This window comes from Rattus norvegicus, chromosome 12 (genome assembly GCF_036323735.1).
Source record: "Rattus norvegicus strain BN/NHsdMcwi chromosome 12, GRCr8, whole genome shotgun sequence".
NCBI classification, from domain to species: domain Eukaryota; kingdom Metazoa; phylum Chordata; class Mammalia; order Rodentia; family Muridae; genus Rattus; species Rattus norvegicus.
In genome coordinates, this window is record NC_086030.1 from 49,972,508 (window position 1) to 49,995,396 (window position 22,889).

The 22,889-nt window shown below is 52.0% G+C and overlaps 1 protein-coding gene across 9 annotated transcripts in view; it reads right to left on the bottom strand.

The window, feature by feature from the left end:
- Positions 1 to 9,773: 9,773 nt before the first annotated feature.
- Tpst2 (tyrosylprotein sulfotransferase 2) overlaps positions 9,774 to 22,889 on the bottom strand; it is a 42,209-nt gene continuing 29,093 nt past the window's right edge. For 2 of the 9 annotated variants that reach the window (XM_039089270.2, XM_039089272.2), the window contains exons 2-7: positions 21,460 to 21,531; positions 16,824 to 17,735; positions 15,498 to 15,696; positions 13,290 to 13,340; positions 11,636 to 11,684; positions 9,783 to 10,230 (exon numbers count right to left, since the gene is read on the bottom strand). In XM_039089270.2, the coding sequence (XP_038945198.1) occupies positions 11,643 to 11,684; positions 13,290 to 13,340; positions 15,498 to 15,696; positions 16,824 to 17,735; positions 21,460 to 21,531 (1,276 nt within the window). In that variant the 3' untranslated portion in view covers positions 9,783 to 10,230; positions 11,636 to 11,642. Of the gene's footprint in view, positions 10,231 to 11,635; positions 11,818 to 13,289; positions 13,341 to 15,497; positions 15,697 to 16,746; positions 17,736 to 21,459; positions 21,532 to 22,889 lie in introns of those variants that run through there. The other 7 variants (XM_063271218.1, XM_063271220.1, NM_001008508.3 and 4 more) reach the window with 6 other exon arrangements.

Below are 22,889 nucleotides of genomic sequence, written 5' to 3' on the forward strand. Positions count from 1 at the left end.
CCATAGTGCCTGAACCAGCGTCACGGGGACCCTGAGTGATTAAAATGTCCTCAGGACCCCATGTCGCGAGAAGGAAAGGCTAAGGGCCCAGCCCCAGAGGAAGAGCTTGGCTGCCGGAGGTCCTCGCGTTGTAATCGGCGAGCGTGCTTCCTGGCTTTTGCTTTATCTTTTCTGTAACTCTGTAAACAGGAAAGGCAGAGGAACCGAAGAACTTATCTCTAGGCAGCTGTGCACAGCCTGTAATAAATTTGTTTTTTCTTTGTCAATCCCTGGCCCTATTTTGTTCTGAAATACCTGATTCTTGGGTTGTCTCTGTTAGGATAAACCAGTGTGGGCCTGGAACAGTTTAAGGAATGAGTTTCCGAAGGAGTGCCCGGGCGTTCTCGCCAGGAAGCAGTTTTCCTCGCTGCTGTAGTTATTTCTCTGGTGCTGAGAAAGAAAGGAGTTGGGCTTTTTTGTTGGTTTGGTTTGGTTTGGTTTTGGTTTTTGGTTTTTTCAAGACAGGGTTTCTTTGTGTCCCTGGCTGTTTTGGAACTCAACTCTGTAGATCAGGCTGGCCTCGAACTCGGAGATATGCCCGCCTCTGCCTCCTGAGTTCTGGGATTAAAGGCATGCACCACCACTGGCCCACAGGACGGGGGCATAGTTCATCTTACACTCTACACATCTTACAAATCTACACATAGTCTGATGCCATCTCTGGTTCTGAAACACGCTCGTTTTCTCTAGTACACTAAAAGGCTGCGTCTTGGTGGGTTTTGTTGTTGGTTGGATTTTTGTTTTTCCCCATCAGCTTGATACACACTAGAGTTATATGGGAAAAGGAACCTCAGTGCTTCCATCATCCTGATGGTCTACAGGCAAGACTGTGGGGTGGTTTGCTTGATGAATGATTGGTGTGGGATGGCCCGGCCCGTTGTGGGTGGCACCACCCCTGCTCAAGTGGTCCTGGGTGCTGTAAGAGCGGGAACAAGCCAAGAAGCAGTATTCCTGTGGCTTTCTGCTTCAGTTCTTTTTTAAATGTCTGCCTTGGACTGAAATCTGTAAAGCAAATACATTCTTTCCTTCCCAAATTGCTGTGGTCTTTACAGCAATAAAACCTAACTAAAACATTCAGGAAGATATGTTACTGAGGCTCTTGGGAAGTCCATCAGAGCCAACGTGATACTGTGGAATCAGGGTTCCTTCTTGGGGCTTATGGTCCCATGAATGGAAGCATCTAAGAACTGATACAAATGAGGTGTGTTGGGGGGACCAGGGGGTCCGGGAAGGGGGGCAGGCAAGCTGTAACTCACAGCTGCCCAGAGGAGAATGGAGAAGGGAAAAGGTGTGGTGGTGTGAGAGGGTCAGCCAGGAGCAGGGAGGGGACCTTCAGAGAATGAACAAGGATTCCCAGTACAGGGAAGTTCGAAGCATACTTGTGTTGGGAAAGAATATTCCTGCGTGTGAACAAAGTGAAAGTAAGCCAGCGAGGCAGTGACCCCGAGGTAGCAGGCAAGCACACCCAAGCTACAAGGGTACTTCAGTTCCATTCTGACGCAGGCGCTGTCTGTGACTCACCCCGTTGGTGGGAGCTCAACGTCAATCTGATGTGACTGGCACTTCGTGGTCCCCACAAAGAGGAAGCTTATGATGGGCAAGTCTCAAAAATGTCTGCTATTTGGGGCTTGACATATACTACCAGAGTGTCACAAGATGGGGGGAGGGGCTGTGAAATACTGGACTTTAGGTAAGCTTTGGTGAAATGAAACAAAAAACAAAACAAAACAAAAAACCCTTCTCCAGCTTAGGCTGTGACCAGAATTCAAATGGAAAAGACAGGAAAGGAAAAGAAATCTGGTGAGATACATCTTTAATCCCAGCACTGGGGGAGGCAGAGATGGTTGGACCTCAGTAACACCTGGCCTAGAATTCCAGGACATCCAGAGCTAAAAACTGGGACCTTTGGGGGGTGGAGGGTGGTGGTGGAGAGAGAAGAAACCAAAAAAGAATAGTTATACCCTTCTGAGTCAGAACTCTGAAAGACCCAGCAGAACCTGGGTGGATGCTCTGGGATAGACATTAGTTTAAGATGAGCATCTTTGAGCAGATCCCCCTCAGTCCTCCTTTGATTTGTCCCCCACTGGGTTAACCCTTAAGGGAGGAGATGAAGGCATGGCTCCACTTAAAGCTTCGGTTTTCAGCCCAGGTCATGACCCCTTGGCAAGCCTCTATCTCCAAAAAAATTTACATTACGATTCCTAGCAGTAGCAAAATTACAGTTATGGAATACCGATGAAAATAATTTTATGGCTGGGGGTCACTGCCTTAGGAAAGTGGAGAGCCACTGCCCTAGAGGCAGATTCTGTTCTTTAATGAGTCTGTTGTTGAGGGAAATCTGGACAGGAACAATGGAGGAATCTGCTCGCTGGATGTTCTGGTTCATTCATAAGCTTGTGTTTATACATCTCAGAACCATTTGCCATGGTGACATTCGCAGCAGGTGGGGCTGCATCAAGTCATGCTAGGATCAAATATATGAGTCTCACCTAAGTGCTGCCATTTTGTTTTCTGACTTCATTTTGATCATCAGGTGAACTGAAGTTCAGGTTCCCAGGCTCTAGGGGAGCTTTTCACCGGGCTAGACAATTTCCTCATTCTTTTTTCTTACCCCAAAGCTTAATGATTGTTCCTAACCATAAGAGAACAAATGGTTCTGACTGTAACTTGGCACAGATGTTTGTGGATTTTGGACTTTTAAACTCCGTAATGTTCTGGCGTGGGGTTGCAGTTCAGCTCCTGAAGTCTGTTCTGTGGCCGTGATTGATCAGTAGCGGTCTGGGTATACTATTTACTAAGATGAGTGTCTGAAAACACAGCCAGCTCCCGAGTCTGAGTTGTCCCCGATGGGTCAGCTTTTGCTCCCTGATTAAAGAAGACCTTGCTTTTCTGGATTCTTGTGACTACTTGTGTTGTTTGGAATTTTTCAGATCCCAACAGCAACTATCAAGACCATTATGAATACCTATGCCCACAGGCCAGTCTGATCTGGATAATTCATCAAATCTTTCCTTTCAGATGACTGGGTCAAGTTAACAACAAACACAACTAGGACATCTAGAATTGGCTGATAAATTCATTCATTCACTCATTCATTCATTCACTAGTCCTTTTAAACTGAACTGAGTTCCTAGAAGCTGGACCCGAACAGTATACTAGGCAACATGGATGAAGAAGGGTTTGCAGGAAGCATTAAGAGGAACACCAAAGCAGATCGCTGGTTAGTGACGAGTTCATTAGAAAAGCTATTAACACCACAGGCAGACAGAGAGTACCATGGTAGAGGCTCTGAGGAGAGTTCAGGGTCCCAGCACCAGAGGTAGACAGGAGGGTGGGGGCTTCCTATAGAGGACTCAGAACCCACATGGCAGAAACAGAGGTCTGTCTTTATACCTTTCTGAGGGTGGGGAGATTTCACAGACATGAGCCTAGCTGTCCCCAAGTCCCAAGGGTAATATGTATGTATGTATATATATATATATATATATATATATGTATATATATATATGACATGGAATTTATTGGAAGGACTTACAGACTGTGGTCCAACTAATATAAGAATGTTGGCTAGCTGTGAATGGAAAGTCCAGTAGCTGCTCAGTACCACAAGGCTGGGTGTCTCAGCTGCTCTGCTATGTCTGCAATATAAGCTGGAATCCTGAGGAAGTGGGCTCCAATGGATGTGCTGGCAAAGTGAATGCACGCAGACAAAGAAGAATGAATACTTCTTTCTTCCATTGTCCTGATATAGACCTCCAGCAGAAGGTATGGCCCAGATCAAAGGTGTGTGTTGATCCCGATTAAGAACTGTGCCCCCCCCCACCTCAAGATCTGGATCAAAAGTGTATGTCTTCCAGCCTCAAGATCCAGATCAAAGGCTTGTTTGCCTCAAGATGGGGATAACAGGTGTGACCCCCATTTCTGGATTGTAGTTCATTCTAGATATAGTTAAGGTGACAACCGAGAAAAGCCATAGCCATCACAGCTAGTTCTCTCTCTCTTTCTCTGTCTCTGTCTCTCTGTTTCTCTCTCTCTCTTTCTCTCTGTTTGTGTCTCTCTGTCTCTCTCTTTTCCTCTCTCTGTCTCTCTGTTTGTGTCTCTCTCTGTCTCTCTTTCTCTCTCTGTCTCTCTGTGTCTGTGTCTGTGTCTGTGTCTGTCTCTCTCTCTCTCTCTCTCTCTCTCTCTCTCTCTCTCTTTCTCTTTCTCATTCTGAGAAGTGACATGAGGTAGAATGGATATGAGACCCTGGAATTTAAGCCAACAACTTTGGAAAGCCCCCCAAACTCATAGGTTGGTGCTATGTCCTTTTTCATCAAGATTTCTCAGTTCAAGGCTGGATGGTGGCGGTGCATGCCTTCAATCCCAGTACTCTGCAGGCAAAGGCAGGTGGATCTCTAAGTTCAAGGCTAGCCTGGTCTACAGAGTGAGTTCTAGGACAACCAAGGCTACACAGCCTGTTGCCTAAAACCCTGTCTCCAACCAACCCCCAACCAAAATCTTCTCCGTTCAAATGCTAGCCTTGGGACTTGGGGACATTCAAGCCCGTGCCTAGATTCCTAGTGAAGCAGTCACATTTGTAGCCATCTCAGATGGGGTTCCTAAATGACAAGGCCATCAGGAGTATGGCAGGGCCCTAGGACACTCATTTTCATCCTGTCCTATCCCCCATTCCTCCATCCCCGCCTCCACCCCCACCCCCCCATTCCTCCAGGCCCACCCCCACCCCCACCCCCGAAGGCCGTGAAAGAGGGCATCAACACGCAGCAAGTTGGAATGTAAGCAGATGAGCTTCAGTATCCACTCTCTTCTCTTAGGTAACAGAGAGCGCCTCCATTGCCGCCCCACCGCGCGTGCTCCTGACCGCTCCCGGTGCAGTTTCTGCATCCACTCAAAAGATCGTGTGGGGTGTGGGGAGCCGGGCTCTGTTACAACTTTAAATAGGCTGGTACCATAGAAACAATCCTTAGGTGGCAATTTTAAAGCTGATATTTTTAAAGTCTAGCACATGTACTCTTTCTTAGGACGGTGACATTCTGCCATGGCACATGTCCCGTTCTTATTCTGAAGCCTGTTACGAAAATAGACGCGATGTACTGAACTTGGCGGGGTTGGAAACCCAGATGGGCTGAGATCAGCAAACCTGGTTTCCCTTTAAATGCTTCGCGCAGGGTTTCAGCTTTAGTCTCTCCGGAGGCCCTGCGCGACAGAGAGAGCTGGGCTGCTTGGTGAGATCTGCAAAGCGGACCGCCTCTCAGAGGCGCGCAGGGCATGGGGGAGGGGTTGGATTCATGGCTCAGCAGGTAGAAGCACTTGTCTCTCTCTCAGAGGACCTGGATTCGGTTCCCAGCACGCACATAATGGCTTACAACTGTCTGTAGCTCCAGTTCCAGAGGCAGTTCCGATGCCCAATTCTGTCTCCCTGAGCACCAGGCATGGGCGTGGTCAGGTAGACATACTGGTGGGCCAAACGGCTATGAATTAACTATAAAAATATTTAGGGGAAAACTTAAAGCACACAGGTGTGCTGGGAACGCAGCTTGATGGATAACGCTTGCCTCAAAGCCTGAGGAGCTAAGCCAGGTGTAGGGGCGTACACCTTTAGTCCCAGCTATTGCGAGACAGAGGCAGGGAGATCTTTGAGTTACAGGCCAGCCTGGTCTACAGAGTGAGCTGTAGGCAGAGAGCTGAACCCCTGAGGCTTGCTCGCCAGCCGGGCTAGTCTCCATGGCCAGTTCCAGGCCACTGAGAGACCCTAGCTCAGCAAATTAGTGGGCGGTGCCAGAAGAACAACCTGGGGGGTCTGCCTACACCAGCGTTTCTGACAATGAGCATGCCTGAGGGGGGATATCCCAAGTCTGTCTGTGTGCTCTTCTATAAGTGACTTCTTCACGGAGAGAGCATTGCACACAAACTGAAGCAGAAGACTGCAGGCTCATGTCGAAAGATTACCAGTCACTTCTGAAACATCTGTTCAGGGATGCCTGGACAGTGGGCAGCCTGGTTATCTTAGACTGCCCTGTAATAAGGAAGCTCGGCTATGAGCGTAGAGAACACCTAACTGGAAGTTCAGGAAGCCTCTGGGCACTCTGGCTAGGAATGAGGAAAGCTCTGGAAGATAGGACTGTCAGTGTCTGCCTGAAGTGTCACGGAGCTTGACTCAGTAACTCTCAAACCCGAAGGTGCCACAATGGTAGGTTGAGCTCTCTCGGCATGCAGCTCAGCAGAAGGACGGGAATATCTGAGTGTTTTCTGCTGCCCAGCCGTGAGCCTCCTGTGCATGCAAGTAACAGTGTCCGTCCTTGGAGGCAGAGGCTCCTCTTTGGATACATGTAAGAAGGGGTTTTTGTTGTTGTCCCCTGGCTGGCTTATAGCTTGCTATATACACAAGGTTGGCATCAATTCACAGAGATCCCCTGCCTCTGTCTCCTGAGTGCTAGGATTGAAGATATGAGCCATTGACCCCAGGTGGAAGAAGGTGTGATGGTTTGTATATGCTCATCCCAGGGAGTGGCACTATTAGAAGTTGTGATCTTGTTGGAGTGGGTGTGGCCTTGTTGGAGGAGGTGTGGCCCTGTTGTAGCGGGTGTGGTCTTGTTGGAGTGGGTGTGGCCTTGTTGGAGGAGGTGTGGCCTTGTTGGAGGAGGTGTGGCCCTGTTGTAGCGGGTGTGGTCTTGTTGGAGAAGGTGTGGTCTTGTTGGAGAAGGTGTGGCCTTGTTGGAGAAGGTGGGGCCCTGTTGGAGGAGGTGTGGTCTTGTTGTAGGAGGTGTGGCCTTATTGGAGGAGGTGTGGCCTTGTTGGGTAGGTGTGTCACTGTGGGTGTGGATTTTAAGACCCTCATCCTAGCTGCCTAGAAGCCAGTCTTCCCCTAGCAGCCTTCAGATGAAGATGTAGAACTCTCTGCTCCTCCAGCACCAGGCCTGCCTGGATGCTGCCCTGCTCCTGCCTTTGATGATAATAGACTGAACCCTGAACCTATAAGCCAGCCCCAACTAAATGTCCTTATAAGAGCTGCCTTGGTCATAGTTTCTGTTTACAACAGTAAAGCCCTAACTAAAACAGATGGGTTTGTATTGTGTGTTATATGTTTTGTTTGTGTGTGTGTGGGCGGGGGGGGGGGGGACACCAGTGTATGCCACAGTACTCATGTAGATGTCAAAAGTCAGCTTGAAGGAGTTGGTTCTCCTTTTCTACCATGTGGTTCCTGGGATGAACATCACTGTGCTTTGTAGCAAAGTGTCTATTGTGAGGTGCTGTTCTCCAAGCCTAAGTGTAGCTATCTGCAAGAGACCAGCTGTGTCTGCTCACCAATGATCACCATACCCCGGGCTTGTTGACCATCGATCGACGTTCCCTCAGAGTGAGAAGTCACTGAGCCACTCCCAAGCAATTGTCTGAAATTTTGAACTACCTGTACTTGGTCTGGGGTCCCAAGGAGGGGCCGGATAAGGGCAGGAAAGACTAAGGGAAGCTACTATCCTACCTGTGAGGACTTCCCACTGTGTCTGCTCTGAGGCACTTACACTACTGCCAGCAGCCCCCAACCCAAGCTCTGTAAGGTCTTCTTTTTTTTTTTCTTTTCTTTTTTTCGGAGCTGGGGACTGAACCCAGGGCCTTGCACTTGCTAGGCAAGCGCTCTACCACTGAGCCAAATCCCCAACCCTCTGTAAGGTCTTCTTACATTTCCGTTCCCAGGAACTGCAGTGGGATCTTGGTTTGTCAGGATCTAAGGACACTGTTCACACCTCCCCCAGGAAGGATTCTTACCCACAGACCCTCTCACCAGCGTCTTAAAATGGAAATTATTAAGCTTTTTGGAGGAGCTGATGGCATAGGCAGGCCAGTAGCAGTTGACAAAAACTCCGTAACCAGTGTTTTGGGTGCATGGGCAGGTGTACAGTCACAGCCGTGACTCCTTCTGTGGCTGGACATCAGCCGCTTGGATGTACACCTTGAGGAGGAATCTCCATTAGGCCCATCTCTTCTGTGTGTGGAGATCAGAGGATAGCAGGGTGGGGTTGGGCCTCTTCTTCCAGCTTAACATGGATCCCAAGGATCGAACTCACTGCTGCCTGTGTACTTTGAAGCTCCTCTCCATGACTTACAACGCCTGACACAGTAGGACACCGGAAACTTTTGCTAGATTCTCTCATATGAAGGACATGAGTTTGGGGCCTCTGCACCCATGTAAAGTCATATGTGGTAGTGTGTATCCCACACGTGCCTGAGCCCACAAACACACACACAGAATTAAATATTAAAAAAAGATTTAAAAAACTTCAAGACAGGGTGTCACATTGTAGCCTGGGCTCAATGTGACAGCTCACTACGGTGCACTTTGCCTGGCTCAACTGACCAGAAGCAGACCAAGCCATCAACAATTTTCTCCGGCATTATTAGCCACACCTTGCTGATCCTGTAAGTGCCTGGCAGAGACACAGGGGGTAGGCTCCATGGATGTGTATGCACGGAGACCAGGAATGCCTGATGCCAGCAGGATGGGGGTCAAGTGGAAGGAAGCATGCCCGGCAAACTGAGGACGTTGCTGAACGACCAGAAAAAAATCACAGAAGCCATAGGCAAAGGTGCTTGCTACCAAGTCTGATGTCCTGAGTTCAGTCCCCAGACCTACATGGGGTGGGACAGAATGGACTCCCACAGGTTGTTTTCCGACCCCTACACATATGTATGTGGGCATCAGCATCCCACAGCTGGGGGTCAGACTCAAGAGGAAGGGAAAGGGACGACCCCTTGGGCCCTGGGACTCCCTTCTCAGCATCACATCCCACTGTGACCTGAAATCTGTCCACATGCGTCCTGCCATGATGGAAACTACGGGCCAAGGTAAATCTGTCCTTGCTTGTCAGGTATGGGAGCAACGCAAAAGTCAGCCTGCCTCCAAAATCCATAATCCCAGGATGCTGCAAGCCATGGCCTTCCTAAGCCTCACAGCTGCTCCCAAGAAGTCAGGCCAGGTGTGGGCGCTTCTCAGCCCTTATGAAGTTGTTCTTGGCCCAGCTGGTTACAGAGCGTCTAGGGACCACGATGTACAGCGAAATCGGCAGGCCCAAGGCTAAAATGGGTCTTTGGCGGCCCGAGAGAGATCATCTCCAAGGTACTAACTAGTACATTCTCCCCGAAAGAAGTATCTAGAAGGTCTTAAAAAAAAAAAAACAAAAAAAAAAAAAACAAATAAGAAAGGAGCCCCGAGCCACACCCTCCAGAGGGCGGAGGGAGCCTCGGGCCACACCCTCCAGAGGGCGGAGGGAGCCTCGGGCCACACCCTCCAGAGGGCGGAGGGAGCCTCGGGCCACACCCTCCAGAGGGCGGAGGGAGCCTCGGGCCACACCCTCCAGAGGGCGGAGAGAGCCCCGGGCCACACCCTCCAGAGGGCGGAGGGAGCCCCGGGCCACACCCTCCAGAGGGTGGAGGGAGCCTCGGGCCACATTCTGCAGAGGGGCTGGTAGATGTGTATCATGTCTGCTTGCTTCATCTCCAACGAAACCCAGGTGTAACAGCTGAGCTGAGCGCTCTGTCCCTGTTGTCATTCATCCTTGTGGAGAGAATCACCCATGTGCACACAAACTTTACCTCCCACACTGACCCTTCTGGACTCTGCCTGTGATCTCACTTTTTCATTTACTGTGGGGGTGACGGGAGCCAGCAGTGCCTGTGGCAGCATTGGCATGTTCTCCCGTGTCACCAGTTTCCGCTTGTGAGGGAAGAGAAGACATCTATTCACTGTGTGAAGTAAGGCACAGACAGCAGCCTGTCTACTTTATTCAAATAATTAATTTCTTTTCTCTGTGAAACTGAGTAGGACTAAAGAGAGGAGAGCCCATATATTAAACTCTTAAATAGATCCTTTGAGTTCAGCGTCCAGTCAAGGAGAGGCACGGGTCACAGGTCTTATCCCAGGAGATGAGGTCACCAAGGAGCCTGTCCATTAGGGAAGATAGCAAATTCAATTCTTTTAAAAAAAGTTCTCAAGGAGAAAAAAAAAATAGAAAATCCCCAAGTCTCTGAAACCGAAGTAGTCTCTCCCTCCTCGGTGTTGCCCAGAACAGAGGTTCTGAGCTAGCTTCTGCCGAGATGTATGACTGCTCCATCCTGGCATGACCGAGAGCCATGTGCTTGGGTTAGTCCAGCTTCCGTGTGCAGGTCGAGGACTCAGGCATCTGAGCCCTGTGGAGACTGAGAAGGGGAGGTGGTGTCAGTGCGGGCGATGCTGAAACACAGCGTTTCTGCTCGTTTATTTTTGAGACAGGTCTCGCTGCATAACACTGGCTGTACTAGAACGTCATATATAGACCGGGCTGGCATAGAACTCACAGAGATACAGCTCACCCTGCCTCCTGAGTGATGGGATTAAAGATGTGCATAACAACACGGGACCTAGTTTGTTTATAGTGTGTCTGTGCACATGTAGGTGCAGGTGCCCACAGAGGTCTCTGTTCCTAGGAGTGCTCAGTACACACACACACACACTCTCTCTCTCTCTCTCTCTCTCTCTCTCTCTCTCTCTCTCTCTCTCTCTCTCCAGATGGCCTGGGAGAATCTATATTTAAAACTGGCTCTTGGGTTCTCACCTACATTTTAATCTGGCCTCAACTATCTTCTCTGAGGGCTGTTGAGGCTACAGAGTGAGTTGAAGGCCACACTGGGCATAAGTGAGGTCCCATCTCAAAGTAAGAGGGCAGGAAGACAGCTCCTTGGTACATCTGTTGCCTGAATGTGCGTGAAGCCTTAGCTTCAACAGCCCCGACCCTCCAAAAAATGATGAGTTTCAGAGAAAAGAGGCATTGATACAACCATTCCAAGCCAATCCACGCCAGGCTGGCTACTGAACCCTATATGTCGCATCTCATTTAAACAGCCAATCAGGTTAGCACCGGCTGTAGGCTGACTGAGGACCCTAACAGGAGCAGGAGGTGAAGGAAGCAGCAGTCAGGGGGTGGGGTTCTCTTCCATGTCCTTTTCTCTGGAATGAAGCCATCAGCAGAGCCACTGAGGGAGTCCTGATAGTCAAGAGACTGCACATGCCAGCTCAAAATCCCTTCCCTACCTCTTAGTGAAACAGGCACTTAAAGTCATTCTGACAGAGCCAAGGCTGCAAACAGGACTGGAGGAAGCCAGCCTCCTGCTGTGTGACACAGAAGGCCGTGGGCTCTCTGTAGGAGTGGAGCTGTGTCTTGTCACCTATGTGCCTCTGGCCCAACACCTCATGCACTCTTGGAGGAGCCCAAGGATGAGTACTGTGAGAACAACTGTATGCCCTGAGCCAAGGCTGAGGCTGTTAACACGGGCGAGCATGATAGGTGTGCCTTAGGATCTCTATCTCCATGGTCCTCCATGTCCTTCCCAGCATGAGAAGCCTCCTTTTGCTTTGGTCTAGCATTGGTCCCTACTAACCCCCTCCCGACCCCCAATCCAGAGCCCAGAGTAAGCCTCTATTCTATAAATAGGTCCCTAGCCAGTCGCCATGGAAACGAGATGGGGATGGGGCTGTCCACCTTAGTAGACCTATCCGAGAGAAGGCTTAAAAGACGGGCACTGCAGCCAGGGCTGGCAGCCTCAGTGGTGCAGTGAGAAGGCTCACCTGGAAATCACGAACTTCCCAGGTGTGGGGAGGTACTGTTCTGGTTCACCTGCAGGGAGACAGGAAGACGGAAGACTTCAAGCTCAAGTGGTGGGTGTGGGGGTTTGCTTTTCCCTTCTGGGGGGCACACGAGGACACACTGTGCTTAAGACAGACGACTGTAGCTGTATCCGTAGGATCTCCTAGGTGACAGGGCCATATTTTGTTTGTAGCCATCTGTTCCACAGCCCCAGGCCTCCACCCCCAGTGCCAACCCAGTCCTTAAAGCTGTGATCTAAGAGAACACGTTTGGTGTTTGGTGTTTGTTTTGGTTTTTGGTCCCCACATAGGACATCTAGAACTCGTGGGAAGAAAGCATCTGATACGGTTTGGCTAGGCACTCAGTAAGCCCGATGTGGTCATCCAAAAGGGCCAGCACCTCCCCCAGCAGACAGGGAAATCCTGTCAGCAGGCCACGGAAGTACAATCAGCACAAAATGTGTACGGGTGGGCCGAAGAGGGCAACAGCAAAAAGCAGCTGTCCCTGAACTCAGACAGGGTAACCTGACCATTAAAGTGGCGACTTCGTGGGCTAGTCCATTTTTCTAAAATGAATGAAACACAGGCTGGGGAAGCGACTCAGCGGGTGTGCTTGGCATGCCAGCCTGAGTTCAGATCCCAGCACCACCTAGACAAGGGGGCAAACAGCTGGCAAGGCAGAGGCAGGAGGATGCCTGAGGTTCAGTGGCCAGCTGGTGCAGCCCAATTGGTGAACCCCAGATTCACTGAGAGACTCTCACAATACAAGGTGGAAAGGGTCCATGTGTGGAGATCAAGGAAGATGCCTGAAGTTTGCATCTGGCTTCCTTGGACATGTAACCATAGGTACAAAGGCGCAGCATCTGCACGCAAAAACCAAACAGGCTTGCAAGCTGACTGTCTCAGGATCGTCCCGCCACCTGAAGGACAGCAGCTCAGCCCCTGAGGAGCAGCCTGTGCTGGCAGCGGTGAGGGCTCCACTGCCCCTGACATTGCACCATGGTCCTCAGGGACACCCCAGGACGGTGGCCCTCAGGGACACCCCAGGACGGTGGCCCTCAGGGACACCTCAGGATGGTGGCCCGGCTGTGGGAGGCGGAGGGAAACACACACCCTGTGACCCCGCAGCTCTCATTTCCTGATACAGAAGAAGCATGTCGGGGGATGTGCATGGCAACTGTCATTTTAAGTGGATGGTGTTTAATTTAGAAGCATAAAGTCCTCAGACTCCAGAGCCACCTTCCAGCCTGAGAACAAGGGGCAGGAGAGCTCAAGAAAAGGACTGCTAGGATTGACCGTAGCTAGGTGAGTCACTTAGAGACACCCCTGACCCAGTCCTACCTAGGCTTATGACAGGGGACGTGTCATTCATTGCCCTGCTTGCTCATCCATCTATCCATCCATCCACCCACCCACCTCCCATTCCACCTACCTACCCACCTACCCACCTACCCACCTACCCACCCATCCACCCATCCACCCATCCACCCATCCACCCACCCACCCATCCATCCATCCATCCATCCATCCATCCATCCATCCATCCATCCATCCATCCATCCATGGCAACGTAGAGTAGCTATGAACCAACTCTGAGCTGTGGCCCAGCCAGGGAAACCCACTCAGAATTTCTAACCTGAAAATATCCTTTCAGATTGGCTGGCGTTTTATAGTCTCCTTTCAAGACCTAGGAGAGAACATAAGTGTCACTGTGGGAGAAAATGGCAGAGAGTGAAATCCAGGTCATCACTGACTTATCTGTCCCTCTACCCAACTGTCAGGCACACACTTCTTACCCACACCCTCCTTTCATCTATGTGTCCTATTGACCTACCCATCTACCCATTATTCCATCTATCCATCACAAATCCATCAGTCTGTCCATCTACCTACCACCCATCCGTCCGTCTGTCCGTCCATCCATCCATCCATCCATCCATCTCCCCACCCGCCCATCCATAAATCCATCCATCCACTCCCATCCACCCACCCACCCATCCATCCACCTGCCTGCCTATCCGTCCGTTGTCCAACCATCCACCCGTCCGTTGTCCAACCATCCACCCACCCATTCACATACCCATCCGTCCATCCACCCATCCACCCATCCATCTGCATCCACCCATCTGTCCATCCACCCATCCACCCATCCATCTGCATCCATCCACCCACCCATTCATCCATCCATCAGTCTATCTACCCATCTTCCTTCAGCAACATTTACTGAGTGCCTCTTACTCTCCATACATGGGACAGTGTTAATCAGGTGACTAGAGTTCTTGTTCCCCTGCAGCATCTTTTCCCAAGAGGGGCACCGATGATTTGCAGGTAACAGTACACATAAACCAGCACAGGCATGGGAGGTGCCAGGAAGGCAGAGGGGTGTGGTTGGCAGTGACCCTGGGTCGCTGCATCCACATAAGGGCTGAGACCCGAAGGACAAGTAAAACCAGCCAGCTCCGACAGAGAAGAGAAAGTACTCAGGCAGAGGGTAAGCCTTAAGGGTGTGGACAGTGCCCTGACTGTGGCCTAGCTCCTGTGTCACAGCTACCTGTGGCTTGCAGCCACAGTAACCAACCACATGGGAACAATGTCATCACAGAGCTACCGAGGTCCAGGGCCCATGGGGAGACAGACTGCCCAAAGCACTCAGGCACTCATGCCTGCCCACTGTCTCCCACATGGCATTTCCTCAGCGGGGTTCCTTTGCAACAGGGAGTTGCAACGCTATGGAGATCAAGACAGGGCCCTTGCCAAGACCAGAGACCTAAGGAGGAAATGTTTCTGGCTCTTTGGGAGAAAATGGGGCAATGTTTCATTTCAAATAAAAAAGGTGCAAACAATTGATCTGATTGATCTGATAGCAGCATTCACTAGAATTCCTGTTCTATACAACAGAACCTGACTTTCCTAGGAGCTTTAGACCCGTCCCTGTGGCACACACACACAAAACTGCGCTCTCTCTCTCTCTCTCTCTCTCTCTCTCTCTGTCTCTGTCTCTGTCTCTGTCTCTCTCTCTCTCTCTCTCTCTCTCTCTCTCACACACACACACACACACAGGAACCTCAGTGTGCACTCCATTTCTGTTATTGTGTTTCTGTGAGGGCTCTGCTTTTAGGTCTAGACTACTGTTACTTGGGATGGAACCCAGGGCCTCGTGCATGCTGGGTTACCGACTCTACCACCACAGCACACCACAGCACACCACAGCACACCACAGCACACCACAGCACACCACAGGACACCACAGCACACCACAGCACACCACAGCACACCTGGCCTTTTAATTTTAACTGACATAAAGCCAACTACTCAAACTGCTTACAGTGCTGGGTGACGCCAAGCAGATTCGACCATGAGCCAGTGAGCTGCTCTTACAAAATGCCTGTGTCGAAGCCACTTACTCCCCTGAGCTGTCTTAGCCACACGGAACAGTGATTTCAACAGCTCCACTGTGAGAAATCAACACGATAACTTAGGGGACAGTAATAGTGTGTCCATCCTTTGTATGTTTGCTCTCAAGACTTGAAGGGACACACACACACACACACAGAGCCAGGGAGACGGACGGGAAGGGTGAACAGGACTACACATGAACATGAGTAGCCAGGGAGACAGGAAAGGCAGTGAAGTGAGACCCGCGACACAAATGAATCTGCTTTGAGAGGAATAGGGAAAGAGGACACCTGTGGGCCTTGAGCTCCCTTTTGGCCCAAATCAAAGTAGAAAACCTGCATCTGTCCATTATTTCTGTCAGGCAGAACACGTAAGGTTCAGGAGCCCAGAGACTGGAGCCCCCACTGAGCCAAAGCCTATTCTCACACTCCTGTGTGCACACACTCACCCGGTGTGTGTTGTTGATGACAATGGGGTCGGGGTTCCCATAGTTGGGTGGATTTGCGTACGGATCATAGCCAAGCCGGGCCAGCATGGGGGCAATCTGGGCCATGTCCCTCACCACGTCTCTGGGGATGTGGCCAGTCCACTTGGAGAGAGCTTCCAGGTTCACGGGTTTGATGACCTGGTCCGTGGACCGCTCAATCCTGGGGAGAGAGGGCAGACTTGTCAGGCTGGGGAGTGCTCCCTTCTCAGAGGCCATGGGGCAGTAAGAGGCCTGGGCATCCCTGGTCCCTGGGCATCCCTTCCCCATCAGCTGTCAGAGTGCAGCCAGGATGCCATGCCTCATGGAAGCTGCACATAGGAAAAAGCAGAGCTGTGCTCAGGAGCCATGTGCTCTAGTGATGCTGTCTAGCTTCCTTCACGTGTATACACGCATGTACAATGCTATGTGTGCACATGTACATGTGTACATGTCTATTCATGAGTATTTGTACAGACTCCAGGTGTGGATGCCCTCCATCACTTCACTGCTTTTTGGCAGTCTCTCCTGTGACTGCCAACTTCACTGTGCCCAGTCAGGCTGGCCAGTGACCCTCCAGGATCTGCCTTCCACCCCTTTGGGTTCACGAGACAGCCACGTGTAGCTTTTACATGGGTGCCAGAGATGCAGAACTCCGCTGTCATGCTTGCATGGCGAGTGGCGAGCACATTATAGCCACTGAGCCCCAGCTCCTCTTTTATTCACGATTTATTTTTCAATGTGTTTACTTATTTGTGTGTGTGTGTGTGTGTGTGTGTGTGTGTGTGTGTGATGTGTAAGGGCCAGACATGTCCGTGGTGCAGGTGTACAGGTCAGAGGTCAACCCTGTGGCATGGCTTCTCTTTTTCCACTTTTATGTAGGTTCTGGGTACCAAACTCAGCTTCTGGGCTTGCATAGCAATTCCCTTTACTTGCTGAGCCATACTGCCAGCCCTGCCTGTGCTTCCTTAAAAATAACTCGTCACATCTACGACTAGCATGGGCAGCTCAGTCTTGAGAAAAGAAAATATCAAATACTAGTGTTGAGCCTGAAGGTCTCGTGAACGTCCGCTTCCTGTGGGTGCCTGGCCTTCTGTCTGCAGTGGGAGATTTCCATGTACTGTCTGCACTTTTCAACAGCCCAAGACGGCTATAGGGGACCAGAGACCCAATTCCCAACTCTTTCCCCATCACACAGAAGGATGCTGAAGCTCAGAGAGGCACAGACACTTGCCTAAGGTAGCACAGCTCAGGAAGGGCAGACTTGACCTGCTGCCTGGGGCCTGGGAGGAGCTGTGGGGCCCCACTCACTTGGACAAGGAGACGCCCCCAGGCTTGCCAATGAGGTCCTCGTGGTGCAGGACTGTGTCACTCCAGGCGATGCCCAGGAAGTCCAGGATGCGTTTGAGTGAGCGCCGGGGATGCAGCACCAACTGCTCATAGTACACAGGCAGGCACTTGTCCCTGCCCACCTCCATGCACTGTGCGTACATCACCTCGATGGCCTTGTTCCACTTGGTGAGGCAGTCTCGGTAGCTGCTGAGGTCAAAGCCCGCGATGGTGACCTTGCGTGTGATCATGGAGTGCACGGACGCCCGGCCATCACGCACCATTAGCAGGAATTTGGAGTTGGGGAACAGGCGTGCCAGGTAGACGGACGACTTGAGTGTGAAGGGGTCCTTGTTACATAGCACGCGTGCCGGCTCGCCGTGCTTGGCGATCACCTCCAGGATGAAGGCCTGCATGGCCGCGTCCAGCACCTCATCTGTCACACCTGCCTCGTCCAGTCGCAGCTTCTCGCGGCCTGACTTGGTCCAGGCCTGCCGCATGGCCAGCACGCGAGGGATGATGCGCGTCTCCTCCCCACAGCGCACCTCAGGGTGCGCGTCCAACATGGCGCGCATGAGGGTGGTGCCACTGCGTGGCACGCCGCCCACAAAGATGAGCGGCATGGTCTTGCCGTAACGGTACTCCACGTGGTCGGCGCCGAGCATCACCAGTTCCTCCTGCTCCGGTTGCATCCTCCGTGGGCTCCGCACGCCCCCGAGCACCGCCCGGCACTCCAGTACTTGCTGCCCAAGCTGCACAGCGAGCACCAGGGCCAGAGCGCAGCCCACGGCCAGCAGCACCTTACGCACCGACAGGCGCATGCCCAGCCAGGGTCGCAGGCCCAGCCAGGGGGCCCGCCTCATGGACGGGTCAGCAGGCCCACCTGGTATACATCTGTGGAGAGAAGGACTGTGTCAGCAGGCCCATCGCAAAACAAACAGGATGCTGGGACAAGGTGAGCTCAGTGTCAAGTAGGTGCCTACTTGGTACTATTCCCCCTTCCCCCAGGGGAACATGGTGGCCTCAGAACCTCAGGTAGACAGCAAGACTCTGATCACCATGGCTGTGGGGCTCCAGTGAGGAGGGGTTCTGTATCAGTGATTGAGTGGGCTATGTGATAACAGAGGGCAGTGATGGTGGTCATTATTGAAATGTTAGAAACACAATCACAGGCCTATATACAAGCTAGTTGGGAAGCTGAGGCAGGGGGAGTCCAAGTTCAAGCCAGCGTGAAATAAATAAATAAATAAATAAATAAATAAATAAATAAATAAATAAATAAATAAGTCAGTCAGTAAGTAAGTAAGGATTGGGTGCAGGGAACCGTGGAGTATGCCTGACCTAGCTGTCTGGAGAGGCACGTGTCACAGGTTTCTCAGGTTCGAGTCCGAGGCTCCTGGGGCACAATGTACCTTCTAGGTCCTGAGAGGTCGACGCACTCCCTTAGGCTGGGCAGCGTTCAGGCCATTTTTAGTTTCTCTGACATGATTATTGGTCTCGGACATTAATCTTATGTGCCCTGTACAGTTTACATTATTGTATCCCGGCAACTACAGCTGTATTGATCCTGGCAAATTTCCACTATATTCTGTTTCTGATGGGGTACACAAAGTTGGATAGCTTTCAATAAATTGTCACTGCCTTAGTCTTGGCTGTGGCCCCTCCAACCCAAGCTTGGTTTAATTTCCTACCAGCCATATCAGGTAACCATGGCCTCGAATGTAGGTGCAGGCGCTCACAGCTGGGGATGTAGCTCAGTGGGTGCACTGTGCCTGCCCAGCAAGCGCAAAGCCCTAGGTTTGACCCCCTCCCCACCAGGACCACATAAACCAGGCATGGTGGCTAATGGTTGTGACATCTGCTATGTGGGAGGTGAAGGCAAAAGGATCAGGAGTTTGAGACCAGCCTGAAAAACAGGAGATCCTGTATTAGAAAAGCAAGCAAGCAAGCAGGTACGCACATAGGAATAGCCCACAGGCCTGATCCCTGCAGCACGGACAGGGGACTGTGTTCTCAGCTCCCTGCAGCACGGACAGGGGACTGTGTTCTCAGCTCCCTGCAGCACGGACAGGGGACTGTGTTCTCAGCTCCCTGCAGCACGGACAGGGGACTGTGTTCTCAGCTCCCTGCAGCACGGACAGGGGACTGTGTTCTCAGCTCCCTGCAGCACGGACAGGGGACTGTGTTCTCAGCTCCCTGCACGAGCTTGCTCACTATTGCTCAGTTAATAGCGATGGAATGAGTGTCTGTACGACCAGGACGTGGCACAGAGGAGGGAATGAGGCTAGGAGAGATACCCATGGTTACCCAATGAGAAAGCAGCCAAGCCAGGGTCCAGACTGAGCTGCCCCCATGCCCCATGCCCCATGCCCCATGGCAGGGGGGTTCTGTCCTCCCCTCCACCTGCAATTGGGACTTGCTCATCAAGTTGGCACTCAGGTCCATGCACCAAGCCCAGGAGACAGGAAGGCAGGATGGCAGTCTCCAGAGCACAGGTCCTCGTGAAGAAGTAGGGAACTCACAGAGGACACGCTTAGTGTGATAATGAGCTGGCTGCTGCTGGAAGGACCCAGAGGGGAGGAAGTGTCTCAGCTGGGAGCTAGTGCAGCAGGACTGGACCACAGCAGGGTCTGGGCACGATGCTCCCAGCCCGGGAGAGGAGCGGAAAGAGGACTCCTGGGCTGCAGGGATGGAGATAGGCTCAGTGCTGGAGGCTCCAGACCAGGTGGCTGGGGAAATGCTTGAAACAGGAAGGTAACATAACCTCCCTCAAGGCCTTGCTGACCAGAGGGTAGGAACTCAGTAGTGCTTTTCCAGACAGGGGCTTCCTATGAAAAGAGGAGCCAGCTACTCTCAGTCCTGCCCAGATCACTAGAAGACAGAACAGACAATGGGGGATGCTGTGTGTTCTCTGTCTTGACCCTAGGGTCTCTCTGAGTCTGAGTTCCCTGCTTTCCCTTTGGCCTTTTGCTGGAATCAGCTGGGTGGGTCCAGATTTATCTCCATCTATCACTTCCAACTCCGCCAGCGTTGTAGGCTCACTCTGAGGGGGTAAGAGGTCCACTGAGAGGAGCAGCAAAGGCCTCTGCAACTGAGCCCCAAGCTGAGGTCTGGACAGCAGAGTGTTAACAGGTGGTAGGCAGGGAAGAGTGTTCCTGGAAGAGTACACAGTCACTGTGGAGACTGTGTGACCAGGAGCCACGAGTGTCTCAGATCACACCTGAGAGCATAGAGAGGTGAGAAGAGGCATGACATTGGCTTTCACCTGAGGCTTGACAGAAATCATCACAGGAGAAGTTTCAGAGCTTGCCACCCACAGGGGCATGGCAAGTGAGAAATGAACACTCCATGAGGAAGCAGTCTCAAGCCTGGAGGCCAATGTGTTGAGGCCAGGATGGCTGCGGCCAGTGTGGCCACAGCCAGGGCTCCTGGTGGACACCATCTCTGAGGAAGTCAAGTTTCCAGCTCTGTCACAGACAATCTGGGACACTGCACTGGCTTAATGGGCTGCATGCTTGAGAAGTGCCTGCTAAGGCAGGTAACTCTTGCCCAGGGCCAGCAAGCTGAGCACTAGACCACAGTGGGGCCTCTCCTGGAAAAGAGCTGCTCACCCCCTTCTGCTAATGCTGAGGCTGCCCCCTGCTTCAAATTTGGGTCCATGATGGGCAAAACTGATTCCAAGAGGACAGAGCGGGCTGCCGAGGCCACAGCCACTCAGATATGGAAGGATGCCTTCAAGTGGTTCAAGAAACTCGCCCTGTGGACCAGAGATCCAAACTCTGCCACCTGCAATGGCTGCTGTGCCAGGACACCCTGGAAGTTGCTAAGCACACTCTAGGTGGAATTAGAACCACTGTTCTTTGGGGTGAAAAGGTGCTCTGTGTGTGTATGTGTTGGGGCAGGGGATGATTTAACTGTAGGCTGCTTGCAGAATGGGGCTGTATGAATGTGCACACGTGTGTAAGTGCACAAGCATGTGTGCGTGCATGCGTGTGTACACTTTCAGTTGGTGACTGACATAGTGACCCTAGAAGGAAAAGGGAACACAGGACTGGCAAAGGTTATCAAATGGCCAGTTTGTACCTCATTAAGTCACTCGTGTGTTTCAGAATCTAAGGTCTAGCAAACATCCTGCCCGCGCTTTGTGGTTTTATAACTCTAGAATGCCCAGAGTTGCACAGCCAGGGTCAAGCCATGCTTTTCCAGAAGAAAACGCTTCTCTTAGGCAGCTGGGACGAGACAGAGGGCAGCCCGAGGAGGAGCCATGCTGCCCTAGCAGTGAAGGCAGCAGGCACGACTTCCGCAGAACTGGGTTCAGACCGCACCTCTGCAGCTTGCTGGCCCACAGTGTAGAGAAGAGACTTCTTCCTCCAGCTGAGGGGAGCAGGGATAATGGAATTCATCTCCAACAACAGCACAGGGCCGCAGGAGGTGCAGCAAGCAGTGCCCAGGCTGCCCTAGACCCACAGTCCATCTCCTGGAGTGAGTCAGGCTTGGATGCTCCTGAATTTAATAGACAGCTGTACAGAAAGTCCCCCCACCCACCCAGTGCTGGAGACGGGAACAGGGGGGCATTAAGGGGCTGTGTCAGGATTACAGGGTCTCAGCGTAGACTCACCTCCCCTGGAGGCTCTCATTTCCAAGCACCAGTCCTCGAGCCTGGTCACCACAGCTTCCTGCCCTGACAGTCCTGTGGAGCAATGGAGATGCTGTGTCAGGGCAGGCTGAGGCAGAGGGCCTTTCGGGCTCCCCACAGCACCAGACGGCCTTTAGGGGAGAGACCTTTGCTGCCACGGGGAGTCCCTGCCACCCTCTCCCCTCTTCTCAGCCCTGGGCATCAGGAAAAGAAAACAATACAACAGCATGCCTGTCACTACCCAGGGAATGCCAGGAATGGTTGCCCAGGCTGGGCACTGTGCAGCTCCAAGAGTGCCATGTACCCGGATATGGCACTCCCTGCAGTCAGATAATGCGTGGCTTCCACCACCCAAACTCAACCAGTGCCTTCGTAAGTGCCTGTGTGTCTTGAAGCCTCACTGAGTAGAGAGACCTTTTCTAACCAGCTAACTTTAGAACTAAGGAAATCTGTTTCCCATCTCGGTCTGTGAGCATTCATAACTCAGCTTGCACACGGTGCTTCAGGTACAGACCTAACAGCCAAGAGGGCACTCGCAGCCTGGGAGGAGCATGGGGAAGGCAGGCTTCACAGACACACATGCATCACCTGACATTCTACAACCCTCCTTGGTCCTGTCTCAGAGGTTGGGATACGGATGCTACAGAATGTGGCTCTAGAGATGGAAAAGTCCCTGACCTCTGAGACCAGAGTCTCGGTTGCCCTGTCTGTACACAGGGGCTGTGAGGAGGCTTCGGCCATACAGGAGGACCCGGAACACCAGCAGGGACCGCCATTTGTGTCACAGCCGGAAGGAGCAAGGAGTGGCTGCCTGTATCTCAGATCTCCCTCTCCCGAGAATTCACTCACTCCTCACCTTCATCATTTAGTTTGTCTGTTGCAGCCTTTTCTGGAAATCCAGCTGGAGAAGGGTCTCACCTACCCCACAAGACACTCAGGCTCAGGATTCCTGGGCCTGGTTACTGACTTCCCGTGGGAAGAAACTAAGCAATCCAGGGAGGCACTGGAAGCTTCCAGAGAAGATGGAGGCAACCTGGCTGCCCCCAGGAGGCTCTTGAAGAGCTAGGTGTTCCCAGGTCTGCCAACCCCCAGCTGGCACCAATCACCCTCCAAAGAACACAGGCTCACTTGTTCTCATGAACCAACTGATGGGCCTTCCACTTTAGAGCAGGCACTGATGCACTGCCACAGGGGTTGAGAAGAGGTATAAATTCAGCCAAACTGAATAAAGTGAAAGAGTCACTTTGCTTTGCCTTGCCTCATATGCCAAAGACTCAGAAACCACTAGAATCAGTGGGGACTCCCATACTGGAGAGCGCTGACCTAGACCGTACTCTGTGGCCCCTGGAGTGTGGGGTGCTGTGTGCACTCAGCTCCTGCAGGTTCTATGTGCACCGACTCACCTGAGGTTG